Source organism: Vulpes lagopus, chromosome 8, assembly GCF_018345385.1.
Source record: "Vulpes lagopus strain Blue_001 chromosome 8, ASM1834538v1, whole genome shotgun sequence".
Lineage (NCBI taxonomy): Eukaryota > Metazoa > Chordata > Mammalia > Carnivora > Canidae > Vulpes > Vulpes lagopus.
This window is the reverse complement of record NC_054831.1, coordinates 49,776,800-49,793,063: the sequence shown is the minus strand read 5'-3', so window position 1 is coordinate 49,793,063 and position 16,264 is coordinate 49,776,800. Positions and strand designations below refer to the sequence as shown.

The 16,264-nt window shown below is 36.8% G+C and overlaps 1 protein-coding gene across 7 annotated transcripts in view; it reads right to left on the bottom strand.

The window, feature by feature from the left end:
- The window catches only part of COG6 (component of oligomeric golgi complex 6), a 200,956-nt gene extending 187,331 nt beyond the window's left edge, over positions 1-13,625 (bottom strand). For all 7 annotated transcript variants that reach the window (XM_041765987.1, XM_041765989.1, XM_041765990.1 and 4 more), the window contains exons 1-4: positions 13,393-13,625; positions 10,041-10,184; positions 5,403-5,474; positions 912-970 (exon numbers count right to left, since the gene is read on the bottom strand). In XM_041765987.1, the coding sequence (XP_041621921.1) occupies positions 912-970; positions 5,403-5,474; positions 10,041-10,184; positions 13,393-13,545 (428 nt within the window). In that variant the 5' untranslated portion in view covers positions 13,546-13,625. The remainder of the gene's footprint in view (positions 1-911; positions 971-5,402; positions 5,475-10,040; positions 10,185-13,392) is intronic.
- Positions 13,626-16,264: the final 2,639 nt, after the last annotated feature.

The following is a 16,264-nucleotide window of genomic DNA, read 5'->3' as shown; positions in this document are numbered from 1 at the left end:
TTGGCACATCATATCTACAGCTCTTGGGATACTAGAATGTCAGAAATGTTCACTCCCGAAAGCATACCAAGCCAAAATACTTTCATCAGCTTACTAAAATAATAAACATGGACAACCCTGCTTAGTTTTGAGAATTTACAGATAGAAGCACACTGTTCTAATGCTGCCTCCTGTAGACATTAATCAGGGTAAACGGTACAAGCTTCAATATAATGCTTCTTTTTTCAGTTTTCATTTTATATTATTTTCCTGACATTAGATTGGTGCATTCCATATTCGTTTACTCAAAAATTATTTATTGGATCTACAATGTATTGGCACTGGAGACACAAAAAAAGGGTAAGAAATTGTCATTGTTCTCAATTAGCTCAGTTTAGTAGGAAAAGAAACAAACCAACAACTAATTACCAAAGACTGTAATACACACTAAAATACATGAATTCACATTCTACTCACCTTCAGTCACCCATTTATTCAGTCAACAAATACTAACATACCTATCTGCAAACTACCATAAGAAAAATTTATACAGTGAACTCTTAATTATATCAGAGAGGATTAATCATAGCTAAAAAATAAGAAAAATGAGTGTGGAAAAAAAATAAAATCACTAAAAATCTAAAATCATCTACATTTTAAAAAGCAATCTCTTAATTTCATAGCAAACAATAAACAACACATTGTCACCTCCAAGAATGAATAATCTCTCAACACCAATATTAAGTTTGATACTCCCCAAACTATCGTTTTATGTTTATTTTCCTCTTTGGTAATAGCTTAGAATTTTATATGTTGTATGAATTTTGAATCATGTTTTTTTATTACTTTAACTTTGATTTGGAGTTACCTATAATTTTCTTTCCATTTAATCTCCAAATTAATGAAGAGGTAACTATACAAAGTAAACTTACCTTTCAGCTTGAAGCTTAGTGGTTTTTATTATTAAATCTTGTGTTTGTTCCTTTGCTGCCTAAAATTATAAACATATCAGTACATTTCAGTGATTTTATACTTCAAAAAACTAATAGTACCACTTACTAAAGTTCAAACTTACAGCTTGTGAGATCACACTCCAGAATTTAGAAGTTTAAAAATGGCAAAAAATAAATAACTAATTTAAAAGGCCAAATAATTGAGATGTTTCAAGGCTCATATACTACCTTTTTTTTTTTTTAAGATTTTATTTACTTATTCATGAGAGACACAGAGAGAGTGGTAGAGACACAGGAAGAAGGAGAAGCAGGCTCCGTGCAGAGAGCCCAATGTGGGACTCGATCCCGGGACTCCAGGATCACACCCTGAGCCAAAGGCAGAAGCTTAACCACTGAACCACCCAGGTATCCCCTCATATACTACCTTTACCAAGGGGAACCCACTCCGTTCTCAATAACACATAACACTAAGGCTTACAAGAAGGAAAAAGGTTATCAGCATGCTAAGGAATTTAACAGTTCATGATGTTTTTAGTGAAACAGAAGTAGTGGCAAAGCAGGAAGAATGAAAAATGTGACTTCTGTTATGCATATGTGACTTGAGATACCATGAGACCTCTAAATGGAGTTGTAAGTTAAGTTACTGAAATGTTACTGTGGAATTCAACAGAAATGCCCAAGATGGAGATAAACATTTTGAGAGCTGTAATATACAAATTACCCCTCATATAAGGTTCTGGGGAAGATCAAGACAGCCCTATCTAAAGGACAAGTTCCTGACGAAGTTTCATATTAAGCAATCCTTCCCCAAGAGCTAGCAGGATCAGGAATGAAAACTTAATGAAAAGCTATTCCATCCTAAGATCAGGAAAATATTTTAAAGTGAACTGAAACAAAAGACAAATGTAGCTACTCAGATTCTCAAAGAACTAAACGTAAAGCAGTCAGAAAAGAGAGGAGAAACAAGCGAGTGTATGGCAGCTAGGAGCATGGAGTCCATGCCCTGAAAGGGCACAGAGTGAGCTAAAATTATGTATAAATAAAGCCACAAAATTACAGTTGACCCTTGAACACCACATGTTTGAACTCCATTTACATAAGAACTACAGTTCTATAAATCTATTTTCTCTTCCTTATGATTTTCTTAATAACATTTTCTGGTCTCTAGCTTACTTTATCATAAGAATACAGTATACAATATAAATAATGCACAAAGTATGTGTTAATTGGCTGTTTATGTTAACAGCTCTGGTCAACAGCAGGCTATTAGTAGTTAACTTTTGGGGAGTCAAAACTTACATGCATATTTTTGCCTGTGTGGGGGTCAATGCCCCAACCCCTGCATTGCTCAAGGTTCAACTGTACAAAGTACACTAAGAGTAGACTGTGGAAGATCTGCCTGTTAAAGATAGGATACCAGAGCAAATATGTGAAGATACAGGGTCATTTTCATGTTGGAATACTACAATAAAGACCCAAGCATCTGCTGCTAATGTTTCTAGAGCTTGTGTTAGATATTAGACAGGAACCCCCTACCCCACCACTACTTCTGGGTTCTCAGAGGCCTAATCCTTCTACAGTCTTTCAGACTGTCAATGAAATTTTCTGTCTCATTGTATCATATGGGCATCCCATCAGTAAGAACCCTACCCTATCTCCAGTTGAGTCTGTGTGCCTTGAAACCAAATTATGTGCTTGGCAAACAGTAGATATTTTGAAGGAAATAGATTTGAACCCAGATAATTCAGCAGATCAATAACTTCTAAGGAATGTAAGGAGTATAATGGCTCCCATGGTACTATTCTAAAATTATTATTCTTTAAATCTACTAATTTTTTTCAAATTCTTATTTTTTTTTTAAATTTTTATTTATTTATTCATGAGAGATACAGAGAGAGAGGCAGAGACCTAGGCAGAGGGAGAAGCAGGCTCCCTACAAGGAACCCTATGTGGGACTCAATCCTGGACCCCGGGATCGCACCCTGAGCCCAAGGCAGACACTCAACCACTGAGCCACCCAGGCATCCCTTTTTTTTTTTTTTTTTTTTAAGATTTTATCCTTATCTTTCTTAATGTTGCTTTGCTTTCAAGATCCACTGCCACCTTATTCTTGCCTAATATGATTGTTTAAATGTAGTATTCCCTCATTTCTAAAATATATTTAGTTTTAATATTTGTGAAAAAAGAATGCTTCACAAAATCAGTATCAAAAAACACTGGGGCGCCTGTGTGGCTCAGTCAGTTAAGCATCTGCCTCTCAGCTCAGGTCACGATCCCAGGGTCCTGGGATGGAGCCCCACATCAGGCTCTGCAGGCAGCCTGTATCTCCCTCTGCTCCTACCCCTGTTCATGCTTGCTTGCTCTCTCTGAAACAAATAAATAAGATCTTTTAAAAAAATGCTTATGAGCTCCTTTTTTAGCCTCAGTCATTATTAAATCAAGGGTATATCTTACAATAAATACTATCTATTAATTGCTGAAATATACTTGACTAAAATAGTATACAATAAGAATTTTGCATATTTCCTGACTCTTCATTATAAATTTTGGTAATGATTCCAAAATAACATTTAATAATACCATTTTCCTAAAACAATTTCCAATTTATCTTAAATGTTAAGGATAATTATTTCTCATAAAATAATAAACATATGCCTCTAAATGTAATTTATCCAAGCAAATCCACAAAGGGATAAACCATAGCTTATAAAAATTTGATTACATTTCTACACGTATCTTGAAAATATTTCTAAAATGTCCTAAACCAAAGTAGTTTTGAAAAATATGAGCTAATTTAATTAGTCCTGTGTAGGACATCCTAAAATGAAAAAGTAATACTCTTTTTGGATGAATGACTAAATGAATTAAAAACATTATTCTAGAGTTGACAGTCTGAGGGGGTACCATTAAGATTCCAACAACACTATATGCAAATAAATCAGTGCCAATGGAGGAACAAAACTTTCAGAATCATGTATCTAAGCCCTACTAATTTGTGCATCAAACCTGAATGTAAACAACAAGTAAAATAAAATATTTTTAAAAACCTATAGAGAATCTTTTGCTGGTGATAAAAATGCACATGTTGATTATGGCAGTTGTTTCATGGGTGAATAATTGTCAAAATGCATCAACCTGTACACATCAAATAGATGCAGTTTATTGCTGTACACAAATTTTTCCTCAATAAAATTGATATAAGAAAAGAAAGAAGGGCCCATATTATTATAGGAAAAAAAATAGGATTGGACAAAATCGAAGAGGATGCTTTATAATATAAAATACTTATAATCTGTTTAGAAAATAGCACGAAGGATAAAAATACTCTGATCTCTTTACATCTACAAATAGGTATGATAAAAAGGATAAAAATATAATTTAAAGATAAAAATTAGAAAACAAGAGATATTGCCCCCCAAAAGAGAAACTTGAGTAATTCTATAACACCAATTATAAAATTAACATTACAAAATAATACAGCAAACCTTACAGAGCGTGATTTGAGAAAAGGCATTAAACCATGGAAGCCAAAAGATAAGGAAATAAAAGAAAAAGTTAAAGAAACAGAATAGTCAAACAAAACTACTTAGCAAAAAAGTAATACTCCAAAAATGTGAAATGACAGTAGTTAGCAAAGATTCTATGAGTATTTAAGTACTGTGTAATTCATAAAGATTTAAAGGTTGAACAATAAATATGCCAATAATATCTGATATATTAGTAAGAATACTGAAATTTAGATAAGTCTAGGAAGGCTAAAATTTCAGAGAAACAGGAAACTGGTTCTTGAAATAGACATGCAAGTAGCTTATGATTAATTTGTGGAATATGCACAAATTAATGACTCTTCTAGAATCACTGCAGCTGTCAACAGTTCCAGAAGAATCTTATAGGTGTAAGTTTGAATTAGAAATGTGAGGTGGTAACATAATCATGAGTGACTTGCAGAAGGAAGCCTATTCTATTCACTATTCCAAAATTATATAAATGAGCATAATTAGGTTAAATCTTAACTCTGCAATCAAACTAGAAGTTTCAAAGTGCTTTAATAAACAGATGTAGAATTACAAATATTTTCCTGAGATTTGTTTCTGTGGGGAGGCTTGAGCACCATAAGCTAGGTCTTTGTTAGGCTTAGCTGTAGTCTGGATTTATTCGTAAGACTTTCTACTCATTTCTGTTGGATTTATGGGATATTATGGGATTGCAAGGCTTATCAAAATTCCATAAAGTTAGCTCTACACTGGCTAGATCAAAATATAAAGGTTTCTGGAGTTAAATGAACAATATCCGTAAACCATCACCCAAAAACACATTTATAGTTAAAAAAAATAAGCATAATATTTATATTTAAACTTCCTATAGGACATGATATATTAGATATCCACACATCTTGTAGACCTATCTAACAATTTTTGAAAGCTTACTTTGAACCAGAAACTATGCTAAAATCCAGCCATTATACAGTACCTGTAGGCGACTTGTCATATCTTGACAACAGCTGCTCATTGCTTGAACATCTTCATTTATGCTTTCAAGTTCCTGAAAAGGAAAAAAGTAACAGCAAGCATTACATATATCGTTAAAGAAATTCTCTTCCTTTAGCCAAAGCCTTATTTTCATCTCATGAATTTTTTTTACCAAAGCATGACAAAAGACCCCATATTTAATATAGACTGTAAATAATTAAAAAGAATAAATCTAGTGTCAGAAAAGACAAATTAGTATATGCTTTTTAAGGGGGGTGACAATAGAAAATATCAAATGTCTTTAATAAGAATATTAATAGCTTTTCATTCAAGTATTCTAACACTAAGATTTATCCTAAGGAATTAATCAGATAAGTGTGCAACAATATATATAAGATGATCAACACAGAGTTGTCCAAAACAAAAGTAAAACGTGAAATGTTTCCAACCACACAATGGAAATCTGTGTATATATATGAACAATGATTATATATATATATATATATATATATATATGTTTGTTGGCATGGAAAGATGTCTCTATAAGGTTTAAAAAAAGTATTATGAAATACATATAATACCTCCCACTTAAAAACATATTTATATATATATATGAATGAACACAGGAAAAGCCAGACAATAAAAGACTGACAAAAGTTATTTCTGGGTTATAGGATCATAAGCAAGTGTTCTATTTCTGACCTTATCTAACTGTTCTATAATGAACTATTTGTAACTTTTAATTAATAAAAACAAGCAAATACAAAAACTCAATAAAATAAAAATCATGCCTCCTCTACCTTGTAGAAAGTTATCACATAGTAAGTAGTCCTGCCACAAGTTGGCAATTTTCTCAGTAACATTCTCTCCTTGTGTTTCCCCCCTCCCCCCGGGTACATGGGAACATAACTGGTTACTATGTCCCATCATTTATACCCTTACTGTATGTAACCTATCCATTTCTTTTTTACTACTCTAACAGCTACTACTTTAGTTCAGGTTAATTGGTATCTCTTATGTGAACTGATTAAAAAAAAAAAAAAAAAGTTTTCCAATAGGTCTCCCAGACTCAACACTTTTTACCAGACCATTCTCTAGTCCTTATTGAGTCAATGAAAATTATGATATGGAAAAATGATATCACAAAATTACATTTAGTTTCATATCGCACTACTATTTTTTTTCCCAATTCAACTTGATGTCGCACAACAGAAAGATATACAAGGAAGTTTCAATGGTACACAGTGGACAATCCCTTTCAACACAATATCCAGACCTTCAAATAGAAACACGACAGTCTTATGGCCAATCAGAGGGCAAAAGATAAGAAAGCTGCCCAGCAAGGCTATAAACAAAGCGTGAGGATGAACCAGTTAGAAAATCACTTATCAGAATATGAGCATAAATCTAAGTTCCAAAGTAAGATTTTTCTCCCTTCTTTCTATCTAAGGCTTTGAATTATAAATATCTAATGTTGCTCTATTTCACTACAAACAGGATACAAATCAAATTATTAAATGAAGTCCTAAACTGCTTTGAGGTGCACAGTAAAAAAAAAAAAAAAGAAAAGAAAAAGAAAAAAAAAAAGCATGATTTCAAAATATTAATTAATATAAGCAATAGCAGAAACTTAAGTAAACTTATCTATCTCACCATTCCCTTAAATCTCACTGTGTAATTTTTTAAAGATTTTATTTATTTATTTAACAGAGAGATAGCATAGGAAGGGAGAGCAACAGGCAGACGGAGAGGGAGAGGGAGAAGCAGGCTCCCCATGGAGCAGGAAGCCCAACGAGGCTCGATCCCAGGACTTGGGGATCATGACCTGAGCTGAAGATAGATGCTTAACTCACTGAGCCACCCAAGCACCCCCTCACTGTGTAATCTAATACGAATAGAACTATGACATATCAGCCAACTAGGTCAAGAATAACTACTCCTGGGGATCTCTGGGTGGTTCAGTGGTTTAGTACCTGCCTTTGGCCCAGGGTGCGATCCTGGGCAAGTCCTGGGATCGAGTCCCACGTCAGGCTCCCTCATGGATCCTGCTTCTCCTTCTGCCTGTGTCTCTGCCTCTCTCTGTGTCTCATGAATAAATAAATAAAATCTTAAAAAAAAAAAAAAAGAATAACTACTCCTAATATTTACTTTAGCCACCATAATATACGAAATGGACCTGATTTGTCAAATAATATAAATTATATCTCTGAATATATGACTTAAATGCAGAGTTCTGATGACTGTAATTCAATGGCCTGTATATTACTTATAAAATCTTTATTTGAACTTAGGGCAAACTACCTTCCCCTGCCCCCCAATTATAAAATTATAGGCTGGGAAATACAACTGGTCTATGATAAACTTTTTAAAAAGTTTTTATTATTGTAAATTTTCAAAAATATGGGATGCCTGGGTGGCTCAGCAGCTGAGCGTCTGCCTTTGGCTCAGGTCATGATCCCAGGGTCCTGGGATCAAGTCCTGAATTGGGCTCCCCACAGTAAGCCTGCTACTCCCTCTGCCTATGTCTCTGCCACTCTCAATGTGTCCCTCATGAATACAATAAAATTTTTAAAAATCTTCAGAAAATTTTCAAAAATATCCAAAAGTTGAGATAATATGAATGCCAATGTGCATATCACCCAGCTTCAACCACTCGTTTCATCTATTTGTCTACTGACTTTCTACCTCTCCTCCATCCCTTTCTCCTTCCTCCACAACTGAATTATTTTGAATTCACAATATTTTATCATTTCATTCATAAACATCAGTATATGCTTTTAAGAAGACCCCAAAAAACATAATGCCATTTTCACATCTAAATATTTAACAATGAACTCAATATCAAATACCTAGTCAGGGTTCCAATCTCCCCACTGTCCCAGTTTTTAAATAATTATTTCAAGAAGTCAGGAACAAACTAGAATTCACAAATAGCAACTGATTGCTATTTCTCATTTCTTTTTTTTAATCTAGAGTCTCACTTCTCCCCATTTTTCTTTTACTCTTTCTTAACAATTTATTTGTTGAAGAAACCAGCTTATTTATCTCTATCATTCACTGTGTTCTATATTTACTGACGGCATATTTGTGGTGTTAATATATTCCTCTGACCCCTGTATTTCCTATAAACAGGCAGTTAGATCTTGATTATATTCTGCTTCAGTTTTCCCGCCAGAATTTTTCACAGGTGGTGCTGTATACCTTTATTAGGAGTGACAGGTATGAGGTCAGCTGTTTTTTTGTGAGGTTAGCTGCTGGTAATGACCAAGGGCTAGATCAGTGGTGCTCAACCAAGGCAATTTTGTTCCCCAATGGGGCATCTGGCAGTGTCTGTAGACATTTTTGGGTGGAACAACTGAAGGATAAACAGTCCTACTAGCATTGACTGGATAGTAGCCAGGGATGCTGCTCAACACCCTAAAGAGCAGAAGACAGTCCCCAATTGTCTGAACCAAAATGTAAATAGTGCCAAGCTGAGAAACCTTAAACTAGATCCATAAATTTACCAGTGGTGGCAAAATCTTCTAATCTTCTTGATATTACAATAAATCTATAAAAAGAGAAGCCTCCCCTCAACAACTGTATGTTGTTGGAAGAAAAGACAGGATAGATGCTTGACTCTTCCCTTTTATTTAGCAGTTTTCGAAATAAGTTTATTCCCTTATATCCACCAAATATAACCAACAAGGATTCTGTTTGGTTTTTAGATCAGTACGAACTTGTGCGTTTAAACATGTTTGATATTTTTTAGTCCACTGAGTTATTCTTATTGATGCTCTAATCATCCTATCTTTGGCCAACAGAAGCCTCATCAAGTTAGGTCCAAAGTTCTTCCGTCACTTCCCGAATAGTCTTAGATAGCTTCCCGGCTTTCTGATATTTATAAGATTGTTCCTTTCAGTGGAAACGGTATTTAGAGACCACAATCAGGATGTGCTCATGGATACCCTTTCTATTCTTATGAATACTATCAAACTGTCCTTCCAACCTTCCAGATTTTTAGACTATCAATGAACTCTTTCTAAATATAATCTGTTGATTAATTAGGCACTGAAACTATATATAACACTTTCAAACGCAACTGATGCAGAATATGTGATATTAATAAAGTTAACAAAATATTGCATGATAAATAAAATACAATAACATAATAAAATTCATTTTTACCCTATGGTGAGTAGAGTGTTCATTCATGTATGATAAATTATTATTTATGCCAGACGTAATTGATCTTAATTAATCCAAAAATGTCCTAATTTATGATGCACTAATGTAACCTAATCCTAATTAACTTACAATGGAGAGTGGTTATCCAGAGGTTTATTCAGTGAGGAAAAATTTCTCCTGGAAAATCATTTAAAGAAATGTCTTTTCTTGCTGTTGTTGATAAAAAAGCAAAAATTTCTAAGAGAATATCCTAGAACAAATGTTACAACTTTTTAAGCAGCATTAGTGGAGGTCACACAGATTCAGAAATCACAGTACTTGAGGACCTAGGTGCTTCTGGAGTAAGTAGTTTTCCATTTTAACATGGTACATGAATAATAGCAAACCTATCAACCCAATTCATAAAAATACTTAGCACAGAGTTAGGTATATACAGTAAGTTCTCAATAAATGTTAAAAAGAATTTACATACTTCCTTCACTTCCTTGAAAATGCTGACAAATTCTTCATTGATGGCTAAACTTCTGCGTTCAATATCTCCACGTAAATTTCTTCGAGTCCGCAAACTGTTTTCAACAAAAAAGGTTGAGAGTGCCTTGAGAGCTTCCAACATCTCCTACAAAATTGGTAACAGAAGACAATTACTGGAACCATTTTTCAAATGTTTTCTTAATCTCAAGCCAAATTTTAATGAAATAATTTTTCAAATGTTTCCATTAAATAATCAAAAAATACTGGATGACCTTCACATTACTGAAGAGTAAACTTATTTCCAAAACACACTAAGGATCTACTTACTTGTACATTATGGCATGAATAAAAGACTACTCACTGTAGAATAGTTTTGAATTGTAAAGATTGGAAATAACCTTAATGTCCATCTAAAGAGGACTGTTAAAGAAATTATGATATATCCATTCTAACAAAGATGAAAACTTGTATGTACTTACATAATACAAACTTCAGGATACAGTAAGTGAAACAGCAAGGTATAGAAACAATTATAACACCAATTGAAAAAAAAAAAGGAAAAGGACTATACACATGGATTTTTTTAAAGATTTTTTATTTACTTATTTGAGAGAGAGAGATAGTGACAGAGACAGCAAGAGAGAGCATGAGTGGGGAGGAGAGGGAGAAGCAGGTTCCCCAATGAATAGGGCAACTGAAACAGGGCCGGATCCCAGGACCCTGGGATCATGACCTGAGCTGAAGGCAGATGCTTAACTGACTGAGTCACCCAGGGGCCCTTATACATGCATATTTATTGGTGAATGTATACACTATAAGAAATAAATACTACCCGCAGCCTCCAGGTTAGGAACTAAGTAACTGGGAGCAGAACTTAGAGTAATACCTCTCTGAGGTGACTTTTGAACTAAGGCCTAAGTAACAGGAAAGCCATCCATGAGGACAAAGCTGTTCACAGGCAGAAAAAAACTGTGAGTACAAAGACCCTAAAGCAGGTGGCTCAGTTGGTTAAGCATCTGCCTTTGGCTCAGGTCATAATCTCAGGGTTCTGGGATTGAGTCCTGCATCAGGGCTCCCTGCTCAGCGAGGAGTCAGCTTCTTCCTCTGCCCCTCCCCCAGTTTGTTCTCTCTCTCTCTCTCTCTCTCTCTCTCTCCCTCTCTAACTTAACAAATAAAATATTTTTAAAAAGACCCTAAAGCAGCAGAAAGGCCATTATGACTGAAGCTGTGGGACACTACAGACGTTTTAGGAAAAGGAGTAATAAATAAAATATGCTTTATATGTTTAAAAGTTTATTCTAATTTTGTGAGGAGAGCAGATGGGGGACAGGAAGAAAGGAAGCAAGTAGGGAGAAACTAAAATAATCCAAGCAAGAGTTGACAGTGACTTAGAACAAGACAGCAGCATTGCAGATGAAAGCAAGGAGATATTTCAAATCAATTTTTTTGAAGGTAGAGCCTACAGGACTTGTTAATGGACTGAATGTACGAAATGAAAAAAAAATGACAGGAATCAAAAATTATTCATACACTTTTTGCTTGTCTGGGTAAGTGCTATTCTTTACTAACAGGGAAAGCAGAACCAGTTTGGAGAAAAACCAAGAGTCTGGCTATGTTAGGTTTTTAAGATGTTGATCAGGTAACTAACTGGAGGAATCATATAAGCAACTGACTATACAAATCAGAGATGTCAAGAACAAAGTTATAAATTAGAGAACTGTCACCCTTTTGCTAGGAAAGTGAGAGAGTTCTCCTTACAGAGAAAATATGCACAGAGGAGAGAAGGAAGAAGACCAAGCCCAAGCTATCTATCTGCAAATTTAAACTCCTATGCCTGAACTAACACATATTCTAATGGGCTAACCCTCTATGTTTCAGTTAAAATGTTACTCTGTGACATTGGCTGGATTGACAAAAATAGTAAAGCTATTTTAATTCAATTTAATATCCTAGAAAGCATTACAAAGATTTATGTACCCAAAAAAGAAAGAGAAAAAAAAAACATAAAATGAAGCTATTTCTTTTGATTATAACCTTGAAGTGCCCTAGGCCTGGCTCAAAGAAATAGTCTGTAAATGATGAGTGAACAAACCACTGGAGAGGTGCAAATTACAGCTCTATCAGTTATTGATTATAGGATTTAACCTAGTTACATTCTTTCAATACCTTGGGTAAAAAGGAGATTATCTACATCATAGGAACTGTATTAAATGAGATAATAAGGGTCAGTATTAGACACAATAAACAATAAGCTGTACGATAAAATTAACATTGAATAAGAAATGGTAAGTGCTGGGCGGGCGCTGTGCTGAGCACTTCAGGCAGATTCTCTTGTTGAATCCTCACAACAAGAGGATTTCCCCCTGAGAAAGTTACCAGCAGAATTCTCCACTTAGAAATGATGAAAAATAAGTTTGAGGAAAGTAAGAGGCTTATTCAAATCATAATGCTTCAGTTTGATGGTTATATCTAATAAGAGGTGGCCCTAGAGTCTGTCTTTCTTATTATATTATTTTTCACACACAAATTCTATTGACGGCTTATTTTCAGTCACCGGCAAATTCATCTATAAAGGTCTCTCAACTTCTACATACACTTTTTTCCTTCCGGCATGACCAGTTTACCTAAGGACTCCAAGCCACTACAGCAGAGATAACCAGCCAGGACGCGGCGGGATGGACGCGTCTCAGGAGGCACTTGGGGGACGATGCGAAAGGTTTATCTTGTAAGGAAATACAGCGTGAGCCCACGTGTCACAGGCGGAGCTTATCTAAAAACAATAAAAACTAGTACAGAGTATCTCCTGTGAGCCCTGAGCAAGTGGTAGTTCCTTCCTCCTGCGAATTGGTTCAGTCAGTGGAAATGCTCAATTACGCCTACCCCGGTGCTCCGTGACCCCAACTCATACTGCCTTATCTTGTCATTTACTCTTTTTTTTAAGATTTTATTTATTTATTCGTGAGAGACAGAGAGAGAGAGAGAGAGAGAGAGAGAGAGAGAGAGAGAGAGAGGGAGGGGCAGGCTCCGCGCGGGGCCCGGTGCTCGGAGGGGCCTCCCGCCTCCCGCCTCCCGCCTCGGACCGCCGGCACCTCCGGGGGCGCACACGCCGCCGTCCGCCTCCCGGAGCCCGGGCCTTCCAGGAACAGGTTTTTCGAGCACCGGGCGACACTCACGGCACCTCCTCGCTTCTCCAGGGTCTCGTCGGCCTCCCCGCTCGCGCCCGCCCCGCGCCGGCCCCCGCGGGGGTGCGGCCCCCCCCCACGCCACAGCCGGACGCGGGCGTGAGGCAGCGGGCGCCCAGCAGACGCCGCCCGGCCGGCGACGCGGGACCCGGCCCCGCCGGCCGCGGGTACCTTGTCGTTGTCCAGCCGCGTCTCCAGGATCTTATTCAGCTTCCGCGACAGCGGGTTGCCGGTCTGCGCCAGGATCCCGCCTGCCCCGTTGCTGAGGCCGCCGGCAGCCCCGGACGGGGGCACCGCTGCCACTTCCCCGCCGCCGTCGGCCATGGGGGCGCAGGCTCCGCCCCAGCTCCGCGGCCGCCACCTCAGCCCTAGGCTAGGACCCGCGCCGGCTGCGCCAATACTGCGCATGTGCGGGGCCTGCCGCGCACGCGCCCCACGTCCCGGAGGCCCCGCGGGGACTACCCAGCTCCGCTAGGGGCGCTGCAGGGGCGGGGGCGGTAGAGAAGTTAGGGGGAGGGGGCGAATCCTTAGGATGGGAAGGGAAGACTGGTGGGAAATTTTGCAAAATGGTCTGAAATTTAAATAATATTTAAAGTTTGGGGATTAAAATTTATGGGATTAGGGCGCCTGGGGTGGTTTAGTGGTGGAGCGTCTGCCTTTGGCTCGGATCATGATCCCTGGGGTCCTGGGATCCAGTTCCGCGTCAGGGTCCTCTTGGGATAACCTGCTTCTCCCTCTGCCTGGGTCTCTGCCTCTCTGTGTGTACCTCTCATGAATAAATAAAATCTTCTTTAAAAATTAGGAGGATTAAAAGGATTTTGGAATCCTAAATCTATGAAAGTCTAAGCGAAGCGTAGTCACATACACTGACACCTGTGCCTGGCTTGTAAATTCAGTAAAAGTTAATTCCACAGTAATTAAATTCACTTTACCTGAAATTTTTTTTAAAGATTTTATTTATTTATTCATGGTAGACAGAGAGAGAGAGAGAGAGAGAGAGAGAAGCAGAGACACAGGCAGAAGGAGAAGCAGGCTCCATGCAGGAGACCTGATGTGGGACTCGATCCCGGGACTCCAGCATCACGCCCTGAGCTAAAGGCAGACGCTCAACCACTGAGCCACCCAGGCGTCCCCTGAATTTTTTTTTAAAGGATGTATTGAAGCATATTACATGCTAGGTACCCACGTAGACATTGGGGGAAATCTACATTCTATGAAACAAAGGAGTTCAATGTTGCAAGATCATGAGGAGCACTCTCAAGGTACTAAACTGTAGTAAAAGAGCATGGTGGAGGGAAGGCCCTAGTTGACCCAGGAAGGTCTGGTAAGGAGTTGGCATTTAAAATGACATTTAAAGGAAAATCTGAGACGTGGGGTGAAATCACTCCCAGGTAGGAGAAAGCGTAATATATGCAAAGGTCCAAAGACAAGAAGAAACTTGGGTGTTCCACAAACTGGCCAAAGCCAGTGTAGCTGTAGAATAGTGGATTAGGTAGTGAGTAATAAAATGAAAAATACATTCTCAGGAGGACCTAGATAACAAATATCGTTATTTTTAAATTTTCCTTTCCTTTTAAAATTTGAATCAGAGTAAAATCTCTGAACTTCTTGTTTACTATTTTTCTGAAACTAACCATTTGGCTTTTGTCTTTAATTTGCCTTATGGCATATGTGTATGTACAGATATACGCATATACATACATATATATACCTGACAAAATCGCTTATCCCAATTCTGACAAGTAAAGAAGAAATGCCCCAACTAGCAAAAAGAAAAGAAAAGTCCCTAAAGACTCTATGAATTCAATAAATACATAGGATTAGATGAAGAAACTTAAAGTGCTACTGAGGGAACATTAAGAAGAGGGAGGGAGGGACCAAGAGAAAGAGAAAGTGGAAACAATCAGTGTCCATCAGTAAAGTACTGAAAAAATAAATTATGGTCCTTTCACTCAGTACAATGCTATGCAACTTAACTGCTACGAAGGGAATTTAAATACTAATGTGGAAAGAATTCCAAAATGTAATATGTAAGGAAAGCAAGGTCCAATACAGTGTATATAGTGTGATCCCTTGTAGATACATGTAAATTTAAGCTTTTTCATTTTTTTCAAGATGGTATTCCTGTGCAAGGGAGGCTCTCACTTTTTATTTTGTACTTTTCCAGATGGATTGAAAATTTCTAATTTTACCCCCATGTGCTACTGAATATATTAACAGAGATTATTAAGGTAGGTGTAATTATGGCCTACTTTGCTCACTAAAACTTCTCTGAATTTACAATTGCAAAAAAACAAAAACAAAATCATTTGAAAATTAGAATAATATGTGGTAGTATGAAGATGGAAATTACCATACAATTTAAACATTTAAAGCCATTTGTATGTTTTTAATCGTTTATTTAATTATCATATGTTCTATAAGACTATAAATTATAAATCAGGTGCCAAAAATCAGTATTTTTCAGAAGTTAAAATAAATACTTGGGTGAGCTTCATTAGAAACATATGTTATATATGTATATATATGTATATATAAAGTTGAACATAAAGGCTTTCTTTTCATGAAAATGTGAAAGATAATTGTGTATATTGAGCCCTTTAATATACTAGAGCACTAAAATAATTAAAAGGCTCTGATTTAAATACTAGAGCACTAAAAGAATTAAAAGGCTCTGATTTAAATATTTTACGTTAAAATAAATACATGCATGTGAAAGAGTAAAGCATTCTTACATACCTACAGAGGAACCATGCTGTGGAGTAAAATGTGGAGATTCTTACCTTCCAAGTAATGGTTGGAGGGCCCTCTAAAATCCCCTTCTTCTCCTTCAGATGATTATTTAAACTTTCTTGCTCTTTAGCTTCTGAAATAAGTGGAAGTCATATAATAGTGGTAACCGTGACTTCATCAAAATATTATATGGCATTTATTAAGCCACATCTAGTGAGTCATAGAATTTTCAGCCCTCTATATTTTTCACTGTATTAATAGCAAGGCACCTGATAGTTAACCTTCAAATTTACTGATAATCAGACTCAAT